This window comes from Stegostoma tigrinum, chromosome 49 (genome assembly GCF_030684315.1).
Source record: "Stegostoma tigrinum isolate sSteTig4 chromosome 49, sSteTig4.hap1, whole genome shotgun sequence".
Lineage (NCBI taxonomy): Eukaryota > Metazoa > Chordata > Chondrichthyes > Orectolobiformes > Stegostomatidae > Stegostoma > Stegostoma tigrinum.
In genome coordinates this window covers 2,264,184-2,286,669 of record NC_081402.1, presented here as the reverse complement: position 1 = coordinate 2,286,669, position 22,486 = coordinate 2,264,184, and the positions used below count along the sequence as shown (strand labels likewise).

The 22,486-nt window shown below is 48.7% G+C and overlaps 1 protein-coding gene across 2 annotated transcripts in view; it reads left to right on the top strand.

The window, feature by feature from the left end:
* Nucleotides 1-22,486, top strand: part of LOC125449975 (metabotropic glutamate receptor 6-like) — a 47,300-nt gene that overhangs the window by 10,564 nt on the left and 14,250 nt on the right. For both annotated transcript variants that reach the window (XM_059643143.1, XM_059643144.1), the window contains 3 exons: nt 1,060-1,214; nt 16,620-16,760; nt 21,755-21,955. In XM_059643143.1, the coding sequence (XP_059499126.1) occupies nt 1,060-1,214; nt 16,620-16,760; nt 21,755-21,955 (497 nt within the window). The remainder of the gene's footprint in view (nt 1-1,059; nt 1,215-16,619; nt 16,761-21,754; nt 21,956-22,486) is intronic.

Genomic DNA, 22,486 nt, shown 5'->3' with positions numbered 1-22,486 from the left:
CCTCAACTAACCCCCACCTCAACTAACCCCCACCTCAACTAACCCCCACCTCAACTAACCCCCACCTCAACTACCCGCACCTCAACTAACCCTCACCTCAACTAACCCTCACCTCAACTAACCCCCACCTCAACTAACCCCCACCTCAACTAACCCTCACCTCAACTAACCCTCACCTCAACTAACCCCCACCTCAACTAACCCCCACCTCAACTAACCCTCACCTCAACTAACCCCCACCTCAACTAACCCTCACCTCAACTAACCCTCACCTCAACTAACCCTCACCTCAACTAACCCCCACCTCAACTAACCCCCACCTCAACTAACCCCCACCTCAACTACCCGCACCTCAGCAACCTCCCCCCGCCTCACCTCAACTACCCTCACTTCCCCACCTCAACTACCCTCACTTCCCCACCTCAACTACCCTCACTTCCCCACCTCAACTACCCTCACTTCCCCACCTCAACTACCTTCTACAACCCCAGCCTAAGTATCCCAAACCCTCCTCCACACCCCCACAACTACACCCTTTCATTATCCTTGATTTCCTACCCCTCCCCTACTACTCCCTCACAATCCCTACTGACTCACAGCCCGACTACCACCTACCCCTCCTCCGGCCACACCTCCTTCCTCCGCAACCGGCCTCTCCCCCTCATTCACTCCCCTATCACCCCAACCCCTCCCCTGGCTCCTGGTGCCAATAACATCCCACTATCCTTCCCCCCACCCCTAATCAGACCCTCTGTGGCAAGGGAGCTCTTCCTTCCCATAAACCCTGAGGCTGATGGACTGTAGGGTGCATCACCAGCACCATGGGGGGAGGTGGGAGTACGTTGTTGGGGCGTGGGGGTGTTGGTGTGATATTTGCACCCCCGTGCCTTCTCCTCTACACCACCCCCCCAACACCACCTCCCGTACCGCATCTCCTCCTGGGCACCTCACGTCCCCACGGCCGCACCCCCATCCCCTCACCCTCCCCGAGCATCGTCAGTCACCCACCCCGCACCCCCCTCAGGTTCTAACCTCTCCCGCTCTCACTGACTCCCTCAGGAGGGTGCTGGAAGCCGCTAATCTGGCGAACCTGACCGGACACTTCCTGTGGGTGGGCTCCGACAGCTGGGGGGCTAAGGTCTCGCCGGTCCTGCACCAGGAGGAAGTGGCTGAGGGAGCGGTCACCGTCCTGCCGAAGCGGGCGTCCATCGAGGGTAAGGACAGGACGCACCCCACCGGAACCCCACTTTGTGACCCCCTGACCGCACCCGTCCCTGCTTTGCTGGGGGCCCAGCAAAGTCCCAGCCCCTGGTTGCGGCCTACAGCATGGTCAGGGCAAACCAAGCCTGGGCTGGTGGTTGTTGGGCCCACACCAGGGATTAATCTGGTGAACCCACACTGGGCTCTCTCTCTACCACTCTCTCTCTCTTTCTGTCTCTCTATCTCTACCTCTACCCTGTCTCCACCCTCTCTCTCTGTATACCCTCCAACCTCTTTCTCTCTCGCTCTCTCACTCTCTACCCCTCTCTTCCCCCCATCTCTCTCTCTCTCTACCTCTCTCTCCCCCTCCCTCTCCCCCTGTCTCTACCTCTCTTCCTTTCTCTCTACCCCTCTCTCCCTCCCCCATGTCTTTCGCTACCCCTCTCACCACCTCTCTTCCTCTCTCTACCTCTCTCTCTGCCCCCCTCACTTTCTCTTCCGCGCTCTATCTCTCTCTTTCTACCTCTCTCTCAACCTCTTTCTCTCTCCCTCTCTACCTGTCTGTCTCTCTCTCTTTCTCTCGACCCATCTCTTTCTCTCTGCCCACTCCCACTCTATCTCCACCCCACTCCCTTACTCCCTATCTCTACCTCTCTCTCGGTGGACTCTCTGCTATTTCATTTTATTGGAGCCCATATCAATCCCTAAATCTCCTTGGATACCCCCAAATTCTCAATCGTGCCTCCTTTACAAACTACTCCGTTCCTCCCTACCATGAGATGTAGGCCCGGCCGTATCAAACTGATATCATCAGTAACAAGAGAGAATCTAACCATCGTTCAACTCCCCCTCCCCACCGATGTCCAATGGTGTTACCATCACTGAATCCCCCGACCCTGGGGACTTCCCATTGAGTGGAAACTGAACTGGGACCCCAGCCCCGTATCGATGCAGCGGCTACAAGGAGCAGCTCAGAGGCTGGGAATCCTGCGGCGAGTAACTCCCGTCCTGACACCGCCACCGCCCCCCCACCACCGCCCACCAAACCCTGTCCCCGCATTGACAAGGCAGGAGGGGGAGGGAACACTCCCCATTTGCCACTGGAAGGGGTGGCTCCAACAACACTCAAGAAGCTCGACACAGTCCAGGGACAAAGCAGCCCCCCAACCCCTGATCACCGCTCGATCGACACACCAACCCCCATCTCCAACACTCCTCCCGCCATGTACTGACATAGCTGGAGCTCCTTAGGAATGCTCGGCTGAGCTCCACCACTGGTGCACAGCCGCAGCGGCGTGTACCGTCTACTGGGCGCACCGCAGCGACTCGCCGAGGCTGCTCCTCCAACAGCACCTGCCGACCCCAAGCCCTCCCTACCCTCAGGGCAAGGGGGAGGGGCAGCAGATGCTGGGGAGGCAATTTCCCCTCAGAGACATCCCCCCGCTGCCCACCAAACACACCATCCTGAGGAGGAACGATAGGGTCCATTCCTTCAGGGTCAGAATCCTGGAACTCCCTCCCTAACTGTTGTGGGGGGTGGGGGAGGTCTCTACACTGCTTGGGGGGGGGGTGGCTTCATCAGTTCAAGACTGTGGGTCACCTCCACCATCTCATGTGTGCGGCAACTGAGGATGGAAGTCAAATGCAGGGACCACCCCACAACATCCACATCCCATAAACAAATAGTCACTCAATCCACTAGCAGTAATTAAGGGAGCTGATGGCCGAGTGGCATTATCGCTGGGCCCTTAGCCCAAAGACCCAGACGACGTTCCAGGGACCCGGGTTCGAATCCCACCATGGCAGATGATGGAGATAACACGGCATAGAGCTGGATGAACACAGCAGGCCAAGGAGGAGCAGGAAGGCCGATGCTTTGGGCCTAGACGTTTCTTCAGAAGAAGGGCCTAGGCCCGAAACAGCAAACATTCCTGCTCCGCTGATGCTGCTGGGCCTGCTGTGTTCATCCAGCTCGATGCCCTGTTATCTCAGGTTCTCCAGCATCTGCAGTTCCTGCTGTGCCATGGCAGATGATGGAATTTCAATTAAATCAAGTATCTGGAATTAAGAATCTAACGATGACTGTGAACCCATTGTCGGAAAAACTCATCTGTTCACTCTCCCCCTTGAGGGAAGGAAACTGGCCAGGGCCTCCATGTGACTCCAGGCCCACAGCAATGTGGTTGACTGTTAGCTGACCTCTGGGCAATCAGGGAAGGGCTGCCTTGCCCACATCCCGCGAATGAATAAATGCTAAACAGATAACCCAAACATCGGGTGGAAGTCACACTGAGAGGCCATTCAGCCGTCTAGCTGTACAAGCCTCTGTATGAACCCCCCGACCCACACAAGACCCCCCCCCTGGCAGCTGCCCTATCCTCAAATCTGTCCCTCCGTTCCTTCCCAAAACGGAGCATGCTGTCCGACGGGTTCGCAGCGACCATGGGTGGGGGGAGAGGCTGGGGTGAGGGGGCATAAGTGGAAGGGCAAGGATTTGCGGGCAGGGCGGGGGCAAGCCGTATGTTCCTGGAGGCTGGGATGTGGGGGAGGGAGAGAGGGAGAGGCTGGGACAGCGTCGGAACAACCAGGTCTGGAGGGAGACGAGGGGCAAGGGCTTCCTTAGACGATCAGGTGCGACATCACAGGTGAAGAGCATCATGGGAGAGAAAAATGGATAATAAGCGAGAAAGAGAGAGTGAGGAGGTGGGGACTGAGAGGGGGAGAGAGAGGGGGTGGGGGAAAGAGATAGAGTGACGGGGGATGATGGGAGACACAAAGAAAGAGAGAGAGAAAGAGCGGGGATTGTAGATAAAGAGACAGAAGGTTTGACGGAGAGAGAGAGAGTTACAGACAGAGATAGTTATAGAGAGAGAGAGTTACAGAGAGAGATAGTTATAGAGAGAGAGTTACAGAGGGAGATAGTTATAGAGAGAGAGAGTTACAGAGGGAGGTAGTTATAGAGAGAGAGAGTTACAGAGGGAGATAGTTATAGAGAGAGAGAGTTACAGAGGGAGATAGTTATAGAGAGAGAGAGTTACAGAGGGAGGTAGTTATAGAGAGAGAGAGTTACAGAGGGAGGTAGTTATAGAGAGAGAGAGTTACAGAGAGAGATAGTTATAGAGAGAGAGAGTTACAGAGGGAGATAGTTATAGAGAGAGAGAGAGTTACAGAGGGAGATAGTTATAGAGAGAGAGAGTTACAGAGGGAGGTAGTTATAGAGAGAGAGAGTTACAGAGGGAGGTAGTTATAGAGAGTGAGAGAGTGACAGAGGGAGATAGTTATAGAGAGAGGGAGTTACAGAGGGAGACAGTTATAGAGAGAGAGAAAGTTACAGAGGGAGGTAGTTATAGAGAGAGAGAGAGTTACAGAGGGTGATAGTTATAGAGAGACAGAGTTACAGAGGGAGGTAGTTATAGAGTGAGAGAGAGAGTTACAGAGGGTGATAGTTATAGAGAGAGAGAGTGACAGAGGGAGATAGTTATAGAGAGAGAGAGTTACAGAGGGAGGTAGTTATCGAGAGAGAGAGTTACAGAGGGAGGTAGTTATCGAGAGAGGGAGAGTTACAGAGGGAGGTAGTTATAGAGAGAGAGAGAGTTACAGAGGGAGATAGTTATAGAGTGGGAGAGAGTTACAGAGGGAGGTAGTTATAGAGAGAGAGAGAGTTACAGAGGGAGATACTTATTGAGAGAGAGAGTTACAGAGGGAGGTAGTTATAGAGAGAGAGAGTTACAGAGGGAGATAGTTATCGAGTGAGAGAGTTACAGAGGGAGATAGTTATCGAGAGAGAGAGAGTTACAGAGGGAGGTAGTTATATAGAGAGAGAGATACAGAGGGAGATAGTTTTAGAGAGAGAGAGTGACAGAGGGAGGTAGTTATAGAGAGAGAGAGAGTTACAGAGGGAGATAGTGAAAGAGTGAGAGAGTTACAGAGGGAGATAGTTATCGAGAAAGAGGGAGTTACAGAGGGAGATAGTTACAGAGAGAGAGAGTTACAGAGGGAGATAGTTATAGAGTGAGACAGTTACAGAGGGAGATAGTTATAGAGAGAGAGAGTTACAGAGGGAGGTAGTTATCGAGAGAGAGAGTTACAGAGGGAGGTAGTTATCGAGAGAGGGAGAGTTACAGAGGGAGGTAGTTATAGAGAGAGAGAGAGTTACAGAGGGAGATAGTTATAGAGTGAGAGAGAGTTACAGAGGGAGGTAGTTATAGAGAGAGAGAGAGTTACAGAGGGAGATACATATTGAGAGAGAGAGTTACAGAGGGAGGTAGTTATAGAGAGAGAGAGTTACAGAGGGAGATAGTTATCGAGTGAGAGAGTTACAGAGGGAGATAGTTATCGAGAGAGAGAGAGTTACAGAGGGAGATAGTTATGGAGAGTGAGAGAGTTACAGAGGGAGATAATTATCGAGAGAGAGAGTTACAGAGGGAGGTAGTTATCGAGAGAGAGAGTTACAGAGGAAGGTAGTTATCGAGAGAGAGAGTAACTGACGGAGGTAGTTTTAGAGAGAGAGAGTTACAGAGGAAGATAGTTATCGAGAGAGAGAGTTACAGAGGGAGGTAGTTATAGAGACAGAGAGTTACAGAGGAAGATAGATATAGAGAGAGAGAGAGTTACAGAGGGAGGTAGGGAAAGAGAGAGAGAGTTACAGAGGAAGGTAGTTATCGAGAGAGAGAGTTACAGAGGGAGATAGTTATAGAGAGAGAGAGTTACAGAGGGAGGTAGTTATAGAGAGAGAGTTACAGAGGAAGGTAGTTATATAGAGAGAGAGAGTTACAGAGAGAGATAGTTATAGAGAGAGAGAGTTACAGAGGGAGATAGTTATAGAGTGAGAGAGAGTGACAGAGGGAGATAGTTATAGAGTGAGAGAGAGTTACAGAGGGAGGGAGTTATAGAGAGTGAGCTACAGAGGGAGGTAGTTATAGAGAGTGAGAGTCACAGAGGGAGATAGTTATCGAGTGAGAGAGTTGCAGAGGGAGGTCGTTATAGAGAGAGAGAGTTACAGAGGGAGATACTTATGGAGAGTGAGAGTTACAGAGGGAGGTAGTTATAGAGAGAGAGAGTTACAGAGGGAGATAGTTATAGAGAGAGAGAGGAACAGAGGGAGATAGTTACAGATAGAGAGAGAGTTACAGAGGGAGATAGTTCTCGAGAGTGAGAGGTTTACAAAGGGAGATAGTTCTCGAGAGTGAGAGAGTTACAGAGGGAGGTAGTTATAGAGAGAGAGTTACAGAGGGAGGTACTTATACAGAGAGAGAGTTACAGAGGAAGGTAGTTATAGAGAGAGGGAGTTACAGAGGGAGATATTTATAGAGTGAGAGAGAGTTACAGAGGGAGATAGTTATAGAGAGAGAGAGTTACAGAGGGAGATAGTTATAGAGAGAGAGAGTTACAGTGGGAGATAGTTATAGAGTGAGAGAGTTACAGAGGGAGGTTGTTATAGAGAGAGGGAGTTACAGAGGCAGGTAGTTATAGAGAGTGAGTGAGTTGCAGAGGGAGGTAGTTATAGAGAGAGAGAGTTACAGAGGGAGATAGTTATAGAGAGAGAGTTCCAAAGGGAGATGGTTATCGAGTGAGAGAGTTACAGAGGGAGATAATCATAGAGAGAGAGAGTTCCAGAGGGAGATAGTTCTCAAAAGTGAGAGAGTGACAAAGGGAGATAGTTATAGAGAGAGAGATTTACAGAGGGAGATAGTTATAGAGAGTGAGAGAATAACAGAGGGAGTTAGTTATAGAGAGAGCGAGTTACAGAGGGAGATAGTTGTAGAGAGAGCGAGTTACGGAGGGAGATAGTTACAGAGAGAGAGAGTTACAGGGGGAGTTAGTTATACAGAGAGAGTTACAGAGGGAGATAGTTACAGAGAGAGAGAGTTACAGAGGGAGATAGTTCATGCGAGAGAGAGTTACAGTAGGAGGTAGTTATAGAGAGAGAGTTACAGAGGGAGATAGTTACAGAGAGGCAGAGTTACAGAGAGAGAGAGTTACAGAGAGAGGTAGTTATATAGAGAGAGAGAGAGTTACAGAGGGAGGTAGTTATAGAGAGTGAGAGAGTTACAGAGGGAGATAGTTACAGAGAGAGAGAGTTACAGAGGGAGCTAGTTATAGAGAGCGAGAGTTACAGAGGGAGAGAGTTATAGTGTGAGAGAGAGTTACAGAGGGAGATAGTTATAGAGAGTGAGAGAGTTACTGAGTGAAGTAGTTATAGAGAGTGAGAGTTACAGAGGGAGGTAGTTATAGAGAGAGAGTTACAGAGTGAGATAGTTATAGAGAGAGAGAGTTACAGAGGGAGATTATCATAGAGAGCGAGAGTGACAGAGGGAGGTAGTTATAGAGAGAGAGACTTACAGAGGGAGATAGTTCTCCAGAGTGAGAGAGTTACAGAGGGAGATAGTTACAGAGAGAGAGAGTTACAGAGGGAGATAGTTATAGAGAGAGAGAGTTACAGAAGAAGTTAGTTATATGGAGAGAGTTACAGAGGGGGATAGTTACAGAGAGAGAGAGTTACAGAGGGAGATAGTTATAGAGAGTGAGAGAGTTACAGAGGGAGGTAGTTCATGCGAGAGAGAGTTACAGTAGGAGGTAGTTATCGAGTAAGAGTTACAGAGGGAGATAGTTACAGAGAGAGAGAGTAACAGAGGGAGGTAGTTATAGAGAAAGAGAGAGTTACAGACGGAGATAGTTCTCGAGAGAGAGAGTTACAGAGGGAGACAGTTACAGAGAGAGAGAGGGTTACAGAGTGAGGTAGTTATCGAGAGAGAGAGTTACAGAGGGTGGTATTTATCGAGAGTGAGAGAGTTACAGAGGGAGGTAGTTATAGAGAGAGAGAGTTACAGAGGGAGTTAGTTATATAGAGAGAGAGTTACAGAGGGAGATAGTTATGGAGAGAGAGAGTGACAGAGGGAGGTAGTTATAGAGAGAGAGAGAGTTACAGAGGGAGAGAGTTCTCGAGAATGAGAGAGTTACAGAGGGAGATAGTTACAGAGAGAGAGAGTTACAGAGGGAGGTAGTTATCGAGAGAGAGAGTTACAGAGGGAGGTAGTTATAGAGAGTGAGAGAGTTACAGAGGGAGTTAGTTATAGAGAGAGAGTTACAGAGGGAGGTAGCTATAGAGAGAGAGAGTTACAGAGGAAGGTAGTTATAGAGAGAGGGAGTTACAGAGGGAGATAGTTATAGAGTGAGAGAGAGTTACACAGGGAGATAGTTATAGAGAGAGAGAGTTACAGAGGGAGGTGGTTATAGAGAGAGGGAGTTACAGAGGCAGGTAGTTATGGAGAGTGAGTGAGTTGCAGAGGGAGGTAGTGAAAGAGAGGGAGAGTTACAGAGGGAGATAGTTATAGAGAGAGAGAGTTACAGAGGGAGATACTTATAGAGAGAGAGTTACAGAGGGAGATGGTTATCGAGTGAGAGAGTTACAGAGCGAGATAATCATAGAGAGAGAGAGTTACAGAGGGAGATCGTTATAGAGAGAGAGAGTTACAGAGGGAGGTAGTTATAGAGAGAGAGAGTTACAGAGGGAGATGGTTATAGAGTGAGAGAGTTACAGAGGGAGGTAGTTATAGAGAGTGAGAGTTACAGAGGGAGATAGTGAAAGAGTGAGAGAGTTACAGAGGGAGATAGTTATCGAGAGAGAGTTACAGAGGGAGGTAGTTATAGAGAGAGAGTTACAGAGGTAGATAGTTATAGAGTGAGAGAGTTACAGAGGGAGATAGTTGTAGAGAGAGAGTTACAGAGGGAGATAGTCATAGAGAGAGAGAGTTACAGAGGGAGATAGTGAAAGAGTGAGAGAGTTACAGAGGGAGATAGGTATAGAGAGAGAGTTACAGAGGGAGATAGTTGTAGAGAGAGAGTTACAGAGGGAGATAGTCATAGAGAGAGAGAGTTGCAGAGGGAGATAGTGAAAGAGTGAGAGATTTACAGAGGGAGATAGTTATAGAGAGTGAGAGAGTTACAGAGGGAGATAGTTGTAGAGAGAGCGAGTTACGGAGGGAGATAGATATAGAGAGAGAGAGTTACAGAGGGAGTTAGTTGTATAGAGAGAGTTACAGAGGGAGATAGTTACTGAGAGAGAGAGTTACAGAGGGAGATAGTTATAGAGAGACAGAGTTACAGAGAGAGAGAGTTACAGAGAGAGGTAGTTATAGAGAGAGAGAGAGTTACAGAGGTAGGTAGTTATAGAGTGAGAGAGTTACAGAGGGAGGTCGTTCATGCGAGAGAGAGTTACAGTAGGAGGTAGTTATAGAGAGAGAGTTACAGAGGGAGATAGTTACAGAGAGAGAGAGTAACAGAGGGAGATAGTTACAGAGAGACAGAGTTACAGAGAGAGAGAGTTACAGAGAGAGGTAGTTATAGAGAGAGAGAGAGTTACAGAGGTAGGTAGTTATAGAGTGAGAGAGTTACAGAGGGAGGTAATTATAGAGAGAGACAGTTACAGAGGGAGATAGTTATAGAGTGAGAGAGTTACAGAGGGAGGTAGTTATAGAGAGTGAGAGAGTTACAGAGGGAGATAGTTATAGAGAGAGAGAGTTACAGAGGGAGATAGTTATAGAGTGAGAGAGTTACAGAGGGAGGTAGTTATAGAGAGTGAGAGTTACAGAGGGAGATAGTGAAAGAGTGAGAGAGTTACAGAGGGAGATAGTTATAGAGAGTGAGAGAGTTACAGAGGGAGTTAGTTATAGAGAGAGCGAGTTACGGAGTGAGATAGTTATAGAGAGAGAGAGTTACAGAGGGAGATAGTTATATAGAGAGAGTTACAGAGGGAGATAGTTACAGAGAGAGAGAGTTACAGAGGGAGATAGTTATAGAGAGTGAGAGAGTTACAGAGGGAGGTAGTTCATGCGAGAGAGAGTTACAGAGGGAGGTAGTTATAGAGAGAGAGTTACAGAGGGAGATAGTTACAGAGAGAGAGAGTAACAGAGGGAGATAGTTACAGAGAGAGAGAGTTACAGAGGGAGATAGTTACAGAGAGAGAGTTACAGAGGGAGAAAGTTACAGAGAGAGAGAGTTACAGAGGGAGATAGTTATAGAGAGTGAGAGTTACAGAGGGAGACAGTTCTCGAGAGTGAGAGAGTTACAGAGGGAGGTAGTTATAGAGAGTGAGAGTTACAGCGGGAGGTAGTTATAGAGAGTGAGAGAGTTACAGAGGGAGGTAGTTATAGAGAGAGAGAGTTACAGAGGGAGGTAGTTATAGAGAGAGAGTTACAGAGGGAGATAGTTATAGAGAGAGAGAGTTGCAGAGGGAGATAGTTACAGAGAGTGAGAGTTACAGAGGGAGATAGTTATAGAGAGAGAGAGCGTTACACAGGGAGGTAGTTATCGAGTGAGAGAGTTACAGAGGGAGGTAGTTATAGAGAGACAGAGTTACAGAGGGAGGTAGTTATAGAGAGAGAGAGTTACAGGGGGAAATAGTTATAGAGAGAGAGTTACAGAGGGAGATAGTTACAGAGAGAGTGAGAGTTACACACGGACATAGTTATAGAGAGTGAGAGAGTTACAGAGGGAGGTAGTTATAGAGAGAGAGAGTTGCAAAGGAATGTAGTTATAGAGAGAGAGTTACAGAGGGAGGTAGCTACAGAGAGAGAGAGTTACAGAGCGAGATAGTTATAGAGAGAGAGAGTTACAGGGGGAGATAGTTATAGAGAGAGAGAGTTACAGAGGGAGATAGTTATAGAGAGAGAGAGTTACAGAGGGAGGTAGGTATAGAGAGAGAGAGTTACAGAGCGAGATAGTTATAGAGAGAGAGAGTTACAGGGGGAGATAGTTATAGAGAGAGAGAGTTACAGAGGGAGATAGTTATAGAGAGAGAGAGTTACAGAGGGAGGTAGGTATAGAGTGAGAGAGAGTTACAGAGGGAGATAGTTCTCGAGAGTGAGAGAGTTACAGAGGGAGATAGTTATAGTGAGAGAGAGTTACAGAGGGAGATAGTTATAGAGAGAGAGAGTTACAGAGATAGATAGTTATAGAGTGAGAGAGTTACAGAGGGAGATAGTTATGGAGAGAGAGAGTTACAGAGGGAGGTAGTTATAGAGGGTGAGAGTTACAGAGGGAGATAGTGAAAGAGTGAGAGACTTACAGAAGGAGGTAGTTATAGAGTGAGAGAGTTACAGAGGGAGTTAGTTATAGAGAGAGAGTTGCAGAGGGAGATAGTTATATCGAGAGAGAGAGTTACAGAGGGAGATAGTGAAAGAGTGAGAGAGTTACAGAGGGAGGTAGTTATAGAGAGAGAGTTACAGAGGGAGATAGTTATAGAGAGAGAGAGTTACAGAGGGAGATAGTTACAGAGAGAGAGAGTTACAGAGGGAGGTAGTTATCGAGAGAGAGAGTTACAGAGGGAGGTAGTTATAGAGAGTGAGAGAGTTACAGAGGGAGTTAGTTATAGAGAGAGAGTTACAGAGGGAGGTAGCTATAGAGAGAGAGAGTTACAGAGGAAGGTAGTTATAGAGAGAGGGAGTTACAGAGGGAGATAGTTATAGAGTGAGAGAGAGTTACACAGGGAGATAGTTATAGAGAGAGAGAGTTACAGAGGGAGGTGGTTATAGAGAGAGGGAGTTACAGAGGCAGGTAGTTATGGAGAGTGAGTGAGTTGCAGAGGGAGGTAGTGAAAGAGAGGGAGAGTTACAGAGGGAGATAGTTATAGAGAGAGAGAGTTACAGAGGGAGATGGTTATCGAGTGAGAGAGTTACAGAGCGAGATAATCATAGAGAGAGAGAGTTACAGAGGGAGATAGTTCTCGAGAGTGAGAGAGTTACAGAGGGAGATAGTTACAGAGAGAGAGAGAGTTACAGAGGGAGATCGTTATAGAGAGAGAGAGTTACAGAGGGAGGTAGTTATAGAGAGAGAGAGTTACAGAGGGAGATGGTTATAGAGTGAGAGAGTTACAGAGGGAGGTAGTTATAGAGAGTGAGAGTTACAGAGGGCGATAGTGAAAGAGTGAGAGAGTTACAGAGGGAGATAGTTATCGAGAGAGAGTTACAGAGGGAGGTAGTTATAGAGAGAGAGTTACAGAGGTAGATAGTTATAGAGTGAGAGAGTTACAGAGGGAGATAGTTGTAGAGAGAGAGTTACAGAGGGAGATAGTCATAGAGAGAGAGAGTTACAGAGGGAGATAGTGAAAGAGTGAGAGAGTTACAGAGGGAGATAGGTATAGAGAGAGAGTTACAGAGGGAGATAGTTGTAGAGAGAGAGTTACAGAGGGAGATAGTCATAGAGAGAGAGAGTTGCAGAGGGAGATAGTGAAAGAGTGAGAGATTTACAGAGGGAGATAGTTATAGAGAGTGAGAGAGTTACAGAGGGAGATAGTTGTAGAGAGAGCGAGTTACGGAGGGAGATAGATATAGAGAGAGAGAGTTACAGAGGGAGTTAGTTGTATAGAGAGAGTTACAGAGGGAGATAGTTACTGAGAGAGAGAGTTACAGAGGGAGATAGTTATAGAGAGACAGAGTTACAGAGAGAGAGAGTTACAGAGAGAGGTAGTTATAGAGAGAGAGAGAGTTACAGAGGTAGGTAGTTATAGAGTGAGAGAGTTACAGAGGGAGGTCGTTCATGCGAGAGAGAGTTACAGTAGGAGGTAGTTATAGAGAGAGAGTTACAGAGGGAGATAGTTACAGAGAGAGAGAGTAACAGAGGGAGATAGTTACAGAGAGACAGAGTTACAGAGAGAGAGAGTTACAGAGAGAGGTAGTTATAGAGAGAGAGAGAGTTACAGAGGTAGGTAGTTATAGAGTGAGAGAGTTACAGAGGGAGGTAATTATAGAGAGAGACAGTTACAGAGGGAGATAGTTATAGAGTGAGAGAGTTACAGAGGGAGGTAGTTATAGAGAGTGAGAGAGTTACAGAGGGAGATAGTTATAGAGAGAGAGAGTTACAGAGGGAGATAGTTATAGAGTGAGAGAGTTACAGAGGGAGGTAGTTATAGAGAGTGAGAGTTACAGAGGGAGATAGTGAAAGAGTGAGAGAGTTACAGAGGGAGATAGTTATAGAGAGTGAGAGAGTTACAGAGGGAGTTAGTTATAGAGAGAGCAAGTTACGGAGTGAGATAGTTATAGAGAGAGAGAGTTACAGAGGGAGATAGTTATATAGAGAGAGTTACAGAGGGAGATAGTTACAGAGAGAGAGAGTTACAGAGGGAGATAGTTATAGAGAGTGAGAGAGTTACAGAGGGAGGTAGTTCATGCGAGAGAGAGTTACAGAGGGAGGTAGTTATAGAGAGAGAGTTACAGAGGGAGATAGTTACAGAGAGAGAGAGTAACAGAGGGAGATAGTTACAGAGAGAGAGAGTTACAGAGGGAGATAGTTACAGAGAGAGAGTTACAGAGGGAGAAAGTTACAGAGAGAGAGAGTTACAGAGGGAGATAGTTATAGAGAGTGAGAGTTACAGAGGGAGACAGTTCTCGAGAGTGAGAGAGTTACAGAGGGAGGTAGTTATAGAGAGTGAGAGTTACAGCGGGAGGTAGTTATAGAGAGTGAGAGAGTTACAGAGGGAGGTAGTTATAGAGAGAGAGAGTTACAGAGGGAGGTAGTTATAGAGAGAGAGTTACAGAGGGAGATAGTTATAGAGAGAGAGAGTTGCAGAGGGAGATAGTTACAGAGAGTGAGAGTTACAGAGGGAGATAGTTATAGAGAGAGAGAGCGTTACACAGGGAGGTAGTTATCGAGTGAGAGAGTTACAGAGGGAGGTAGTTATAGAGAGACAGAGTTACAGAGGGAGGTAGTTATAGAGAGAGAGAGTTACAGGGGGAAATAGTTATAGAGAGAGAGTTACAGAGGGAGATAGTTACAGAGAGAGTGAGAGTTACACACGGACATAGTTATAGAGAGTGAGAGAGTTACAGAGGGAGGTAGTTATAGAGAGAGAGAGTTGCAAAGGAATGTAGTTATAGAGAGAGAGTTACAGAGGGAGGTAGCTATAGAGAGAGAGAGTTACAGAGCGAGATAGTTATAGAGAGAGAGAATTACAGGGGGAGATAGTTATAGAGAGAGAGAGTTACAGAGGGAGATAGTTATAGAGAGAGAGAGTTACAGAGGGAGGTAGGTATAGAGAGAGAGAGAGTTACAGAGCGAGATAGTTATAGAGAGAGAGAGTTACAGGGGGAGATAGTTATAGAGAGAGAGAGTTACAGAGGGAGATAGTTATAGAGAGAGAGAGTTACAGAGGGAGGTAGGTATAGAGTGAGAGAGAGTTACAGAGGGAGATAGTTCTCGAGAGTGAGAGAGTTACAGAGGGAGATAGTTATAGTGAGAGAGAGTTACAGAGGGAGATAGTTATAGAGAGAGAGAGTTACAGAGATAGATAGTTATAGAGTGAGAGAGTTACAGAGGGAGATAGTTATGGAGAGAGAGAGTTACAGAGGGAGGTAGTTATAGAGGGTGAGAGTTACAGAGGGAGATAGTGAAAGAGTGAGAGACTTACAGAAGGAGGTAGTTATAGAGTGAGAGAGTTACAGAGGGAGTTAGTTATAGAGAGAGAGAGTTACAGAGGGAGTTAGTTATAGAGAGAGAGTTGCAGAGGGAGATAGTTATATCGAGAGAGAGAGTTACAGAGGGAGATAGTGAAAGAGTGAGAGAGTTACAGAGGGAGGTAGTTATAGAGAGAGAGTTACAGAGGGAGATAGTTATAGAGAGAGAGAGTTACAGAGGGAGATAGTTACAGAGAGAGAGAGTTACAGAGGGAGATAGTTACAGAGAGAAAGGGAGTTGCAGGCGGAGATAGTTATAGAGAGAGAGAGTTACAGAGGGAGATAGTTATAGAGAGAGAGATTTACAGAGGGAGGTAGTTATAGAGAGTGAGAGAGTTACAGAGGGAGGTAGTTATCGAGAGTGAGAGAGTTCCAGAGGGAGATAGTTCTGGAGAGAGAGAGTTACAGAGGGAGGTAGTTATAGAGCGAGACAGTTACAGAGGGAGATAGTTATAGAGAGAGAGAGAGTTACACAGGGAGGTAGTTATAGAGAGAGTGTTACAGAGGGAGATAGTTATAGTGTGAGAGACTTACAGAGGTAGATAGTTACAGAGAGACAGAGTTACAGCGGGAGATAGTTATAGAGAGTGAGAGAGTTCCAGAGGGAGATAGTTATAGAGAGAGTGAGAGTTACAGAGGGAGGTACTTTTTGAGAGAGAGAGTTACAGAGGGAGGTAGTTATAGAGAGAGACAGTTACATTGGGAGATAGTTCTCGAGAGTGAGAGAGTTACAGAGGGAGATAGTTATAGAGAGAGAGTTACAGAGGGAGATAGTTATTGAGAGAGAGTTACAGAGGGAGGTCGTTATAGAGAGAGAGAGAGTTACAGAGGTAGGTAGTTATAGAGAGAGAGAGTTACAGAGGGAGATACTTATATAGAGAGAGAGTTACAGAGGGAGGTAGTTATTGAGAGGGAGTGTTACAGAGGGAGATATTTAACGAGAGAGAGAGAGAAAGAGAAAGAGAGTGTCCGTTATGGAATGAGATAGTTATCGAGAAAAAGGGAGTTACAGAGGGAATATTTATTGAGAGAGAGGGAGTTACAGAGGGAGATAGTTTATAGGGAGAGAGTGATAGAGGGTGATAGTTATCAAGATTGAGAGAGAGAGACTTACAGAGGGAGACAGTTATCGAGAGAGCGAGAGAAGGTTACAGAGGGATATAATTATTGAGTGATGGGGAGATAGTGAGAACGAAAGAGGGTAACAGAGCAGATAGTTATCAAATGATAGAGAGAGATAGAGCAACAAAGGCATGTTAAGAAATCTGGAAGAATGACAGGGAATGAGAGAGAAGGAGGGATCGCAAGGCAGATGGAGAGAGAGACAGAGAAGTGGAGGGATGGAGAGACGAGTGGAGGGATGTATAGGTGCACAGAGTGAGAGAGAGAAAGAGACGGATGGAGAGAGAGAGAGAGGGAGAGACAGAGTGAGACAGAGGGACGGATGGAAGGACAGATGGAGAGATAGGGACAGATTGAGAGAGAGCGACAGATGGAAGGATGGAGAGGTAAATGGAGAGAGGGAGAAGGGAGGACAGACAGAGGGATGGAGAGAGCAAGAAAAGGACAGATGGGTCCTGTGTGATTTCAGATGCGTGCCCGTTCATGAGGACATGCTGGTTAATGCTCCAGAGCGTCTGAGAGTGGGTGGGGAGGGAGGGGCTGAGAGTGAGGGGGAGAGAGAAGGGCAGAGAGTGATGAGGGAGAGAGGGACGGACGGGCAGAGAGTGAGCGGTGAGAGGGAAGGGCAGAGAGTTGGGGGAGAGAGGGAAGGGCAGAGAGTGAGGGGAGAGAGGGAAGGGCAGAGAGTGAGGGGAGAGAGGGAAGGGCAGAGAGTGAGCGGTGAGAGGGAAGGGCAGAGACTGAGGGGAGAGAGATGGAGGGGCTGAGAGTGAGGGGGAGAGAGGGGTGGAAGGGGAGGTGGTAATGGCCGTCACTCTGGTGATTCTCTGCCTGCTTTCCATTGGCCAGGTTTTGATGAATATTTCACGAGCCGCACCTTACAGAATAACCGCAGGAATATCTGGTTCGCCGAGTTCTGGGAGGATGACTTTGCCTGTAAACTGACCATTCCCCGGAGCCAGGACAACACTGCGATGCGGAAATGTACAGGTACAGACACACACACACAGGCTGTCAGTCTGCCGCTCAGCGACCCCCTACATTGCTCTATCCCCTACATTGCTCTGTCCCCCTACATTGCTCTGTCCCCCTACATTGCTCTATCCCCTACATTGCTCTGTCCCCTACATTGCTCTGTCCCCCTACATTGCTCTGTCCCCTACATTGCTCTGTCCCCCGACATTGCTCTGTCTCCATATATTGCTCTGTCCCCTACATTGCTCTATCCCCCTACATTGCTCAATCCCCCTACATTGCTCTATCCCCCTACATTGCTCTGTCCCCCCTACATTGTTCTATCCCCCTACATTGCTCTATCCCCCTACATTGCTCTGTCCCCCCTACATTGTTCTATCCCCCTACATTGCTCTATCCCCCTACATTGTTCTATCCCCCTACATTGCCCTGTCCCCCTCATTGCTCTGTCTCCATATATTGCTCTGTCCCCTACATTGCTCTGTCCCCCTACATTGCTCTGTCCCCTACATTGCTCTGTCCCCCTACATTGCTCTATCCCCTACATTGCTCTATCCCCCTACATTGCTCTGTATCCCTACATTGCTCTGTCCCCACTACATTGCTCTATCCCCCTACATTGCTCTGTATCCCCCTACATTGCTCTGTCCCCCTACATTGCTCTATCCCCTACATTGCTCTATCCCCCTACATTGCTCTGTATCCCTACATTGCTCTGTCCCCCCTACATTGCTCTATCCCCCTACATTGCTCTGTATCCCCCTACATTGCTCTGTCCCCCTACATTGTTCTATCCCCTACATTGCTCTGTCCCCCTACATTGCTCTGTATCCCCTACATTGTTCTATCCCCCTACATTGTTCTATCCCCTACATTGCTCTGTCCCCCTACATTGCTCTGTATCCCCTACATTGCTCTATCCCCCTACATTGCTCTGTCCCCTACATTGTTCTATCCCCCTACATTGTTCTATCCCCTACATTGCTCTGTCCCCCTACATTGCTCTGTATCCCCTACATTGTTCTATCCCCCTACATTGTTCTATCCCCTACATTGCTCTGTCCCCCTACGTTGCTCTGTATCCCCTACATTGCTCTGTATCCCCTACATTGCTCTGTCCCCCTACATTGCTCTGTCCCCTACATTGCCCTGTCCCCTACATTGTTCTATCCCCTACATTGCTCTGTCCCCCTACGTTGCTCTGTATCCCCTACATTGCTCTGTCCCCCTACATTGCTCTGTCCCCCTGCATTGCTCTATCCCCTATATTGCCCTGTCTCCCTACATTGCTCTGTCCCCCTACATTGCTCTGTCCCCCTACATTGCTCTGTCCCCTATATTGCCCTGTCTCCCTACATTGCTCTGTCTCCCTACATTGCTCTATCCCCCTACATTGCTCTATCCCCCTACATTGCTCTGTATCCCCTACATTGCTCTATCCCCCTACATTGCTCTGGCCCCCTACATTGCTCTGTCCCCTACATTGCTCTGTCCCCTACATTGCTCTGTCCCCCTACATTGCTCTGTCCCCTACATTGCTCTATCCCCTACAATGCTCTGTCCCCTACATTGCTCTATCCCCCTACATTGCTCAATCCCCCTACATTGCTCTATCCCCCTACATTGCTCTGTCCCCCCTACATTGTTCTATCCCCCTACATTGCTCTATCCCCCTACATTGCTCTATCCCCCTACATTGCTCTGTCCCCCCTACATTGTTCTATCCCCCTACATTGCTCTATCCCCCTACATTGTTCTATCCCCCTACATTGCCCTGTCCCCCTCATTGCTCTGTCTCCATATATTGCTCTGTCCCCTACATTGCTCTATCCCCCTACATTGCTCTATCCCCTACGTTGCTCTGTATCCCCTACATTGCTCTGTCCCCTACATTGCTCTGTCCCCCTACATTGCTCTATCCCCTACATTGCTCTATCCCCCTACATTGCTCTGTATCCCTACATTGCTCTGTCCCCCCTACATTGCTCTATCCCCCTACATTGCTCTGTATCCCCCTACATTGCTCTGTCCCCCTACATTGTTCTATCCCCTACATTGCTCTGTCCCCCTACATTGCTCTGTATCCCCTACATTGTTCTATCCCCCTACATTGTTCTATCCCCTACGTTGCTCTGTCCCCCTACGTTGCTCTGTATCCCCTACATTGCTCTGTATCCCCTACATTGCTCTGTCCCCCTACATTGCTCTGTCCCCTACATTGCCCTGTCCCCTACATTGTTCTATCCCCTACATTGCTCTGTCCCCCTACGTTGCTCTGTATCCCCTACATTGCTCTGTCCCCCTACATTGCTCTGTCCCCCTGCATTGCTCTATCCCCTATATTGCCCTGTCTCCCTACATTGCTCTGTCCCCCTACATTGCTCTGTCCCCCTACATTGCTCTGTCCCCTATATTGCCCTGTCTCCCTACATTGCTCTGTCTCCCTACATTGCTCTATCCCCCTACATTGCTCTATCCCCCTACATTGCTCTGTATCCCCTACATTGCTCTATCCCCCTACATTGCTCTGGCCCCCTACATTGCTCTGTCCCCTACATTGCTCTGTCCCCTACATTGCTCTGTCCCCCTACATTGCTCTGTCCCCTACATTGCTCTATCCCCTACATTGCTCTGTCCCCTACATTGCTCTGTCCCCCTACATTGCTCTGTCCCCTACATTGCTCTATCCCCTACATTGCTCTGTCCCCTACATTGCTCTATCCCCCTACATTGCTCAATCCCCCTACATTGCTCTATCCCCCTACATTGCTCTGTCCCCCTACATTGCTCTGTCCCCCCTACATTGTTCTATCCCCCTACATTGCTCTATCCCCCTACATTGTTCTATCCCCCTACATTGCCCTGTCCCCCTCATTGCTCTGTCTCCATATATTGCTCTGTCCCCTACATTGCTCTATCCCCCTACATTGCTCTGTCCCCTACATTGCTCTATCCCCTACATTGCTCTATCCCCCTACATTGCTCTGTATCCCTACATTGCTCTGTCCCCCCTACATTGCTCTATCCCCCTACATTGCTCTGTATCCCCCTACATTGCTCTGTCCCCCTACATTGTTCTATCCCCTACATTGCTCTGTCCCCCTACATTGCTCTGTATCCCCTACATTGTTCTATCCCCCTACATTGTTCTATCCCCTACATTGCTCTGTCCCCCTACATTGCTCTGTATCCCCTACATTGCTCTATCCCCCTACATTGCTCTGTCCCCTACATTGTTCTATCCCCCTACATTGTTCTATCCCCTACATTGCTCTGTCCCCCTACGTTGCTCTGTATCCCCTACATTGCTCTGTATCCCCTACATTGCTCTGTCCCCCTACATTGCTCTGTCCCCTACATTGCCCTGTCCCCTACATTGTTCTATCCCCTACATTGCTCTGTCCCCCTACGTTGCTCTGTATCCCCTACATTGCTCTGTCCCCCTACATTGCTCTGTCCCCCTGCATTGCTCTATCCCCTATATTGCCCTGTCTATCTACATTGCTCTGTCCCCCTACATTGCTCTGTCCCCCTACATTGCTCTGTCCCCCTACATTGCTCTGTCCCCTATATTGCCCTGTCTCCCTACATTGCTCTGTCTCCCTACATTGCTCTATCCCCCTACATTGCTCTATCCCCCTACATTGCTCTGTATCCCCTACATTGCTCTATCCCCCTACATTGCTCTGGCCCCCTACATTGCTCTGTCCCCTACATTGCTCTGTCCCCTACATTGCTCTGTCCCCCTACATTGCTCTGTCCCCCTACATTGCTCTGTATCCCCTACATTGCTCTGTCCCCTACATTGCTCTGTCTCCCTACATTGCTCTATCCCCTATGTTGCTCTGTCGCCTCCTCTGCTGCAGCTGATGGCTGTGACTGTCTATGGCACTCACTGCCCCTGCCAGTCTGTACCTCTGGCCTGATTTGTCTGGCTCCTTCGTCCTGCCCCCCTGCCCATCGGGCTCTATCAGTGAGAGACCCAGTCAGTTGGTATTCCCGGGGTGGTGGGCAAGCAAACGGTGGTCACTCTGAACTTGTTGTGGCCCTCGCTGAGCTGCGTTCGGGTCTGTCAGGGCCGGGGGGTGTAACACAGTTTCTCCACTCTCTGGTCGTCTCAGTGACTCACATTTCATTGAAATCCCCTCAGTTTGAGAGCGGGACTCATCCTCTCCAGTGATTGTCTTCATAGTAACCCACCCGTCTGTCTCTCTCCTATCATTTCCCCACCTCCTTCACTCTCTCTCTGTCCCCCCCTTCTTTTTCTGTCTCACTGCTCCTACTCTCTGTCTCTCTCTCTCTCCTCCGCCCCTTTGTCTCTCCGTCTCTCACTCTCGCCGCCTCTCTCTCCTCACCTCACCCTCTCTCGCTCTATGTTTTATTTTCGTTCTCCCACCCTCATTCTCCTTCACACGCTCTCCCTCCCACGCCCCCACTCTCTCTCTTCTTTTCTCTCTCCTCCTCCCGCACTCTCCCCTTCTCCCTCTCTCTTTCCCTCTCTCTCCCCATCTCTGCTTCTCTCTTCCCCATTCTTCTTCCCCTCTCCCCCCGCTCACCCTCTCCCCATATCCCTCCTCTCTCTCTCGGTCTGACTCTCTCTGCTCCTTCTCCCCCAACTTTCTCTCTCTCTGCCTCACTTTCTCTTTCTCTTTCTCCTCATCCCGCTCTTTCCCAATCTCTCTCCCTCTTGTTCTTCCCCTCTCTCATTCCTCTCTCTCTCCCCCATCCCTCTCTCCCCATCTCTACTCCCTCTCGCTCTCTGTCGCCGCGACTTCTCTCCAACACTCTCTCCTGATCCTGCTCTCTCTCTCTCTCTGTCCCACTCTCTCTACCCAACTCTCCTTCTTCCCCACTGTGTCTCCCTCCACACCTCTCTCCCTCCCTTTCTCTCTCTTGCCCTCACTCTCCCTCTTTCTCTCTCCACCTCTGGTTCTATACCCCACGTCTGTCGCCAACACCCCCCAATCTCCTCAATCCCCCGACACCCAATCGCGGGGCCTGCGGCCCAGGCCAGGAGAGGATAGGCCTGGACTCAGCCTACGAGCAGGAGGGGAAGGTGCAGTTTGTCATTGATGCTGTGTACGCGATGGCACACGCCCTCCATAACCTGCAGAGGGATGTGTGCGCGGGGAGCCCGGGGATCTGCACCAAGATGGACACCATCGATGGCAAGACCCTCCTGGAGTATATACGGGCCGTCAACTTCAATGGTGAGGCTTGGTGTGTGTGTGTGTGTGTGTGTGTGTGTGTGTGTGTGTGTGTGTGTGTGTGTGTGTGTGTGTGTGTGTGTGTGTGTGTGTGTGTGTGTGTGGTGTGTGTCGGGAGTTGACAATTGGCAGCTTCTGGGTGCAAATATCCTGTCATTCCCTGCATCGGACTCAACCCTGACATCACAGTGGCTCAGTTTCGATTCCACCCTCAGGCGAATGTCTATATGGAGTTTGCACATTCTCCCTGTATCTGCGTGGGTTTCCTCCCTCAGTCCAAAGACGTGCGGGTTAGGGTGGGATTGGCCGTGCTAAATTGTCCCGTAGTGCCCAGGGACGTGCGGGTTAGGGTGGGGTTGGCCGTGCTAAATTGTCCCGTAGTGCCCAGGGACGTGCGGGTTAGGGTGGGGTTGGCAGTGCTAAATTGTCCCGTAGTGCCCAGGGATGTGCGGGTTAGGGTGGGATTGGCCGTGCTAAATTGTCCCGTAGTGTCCAGGGATGTGCCGGTTAGGGTGGGATTGGCCGTGCTAAATT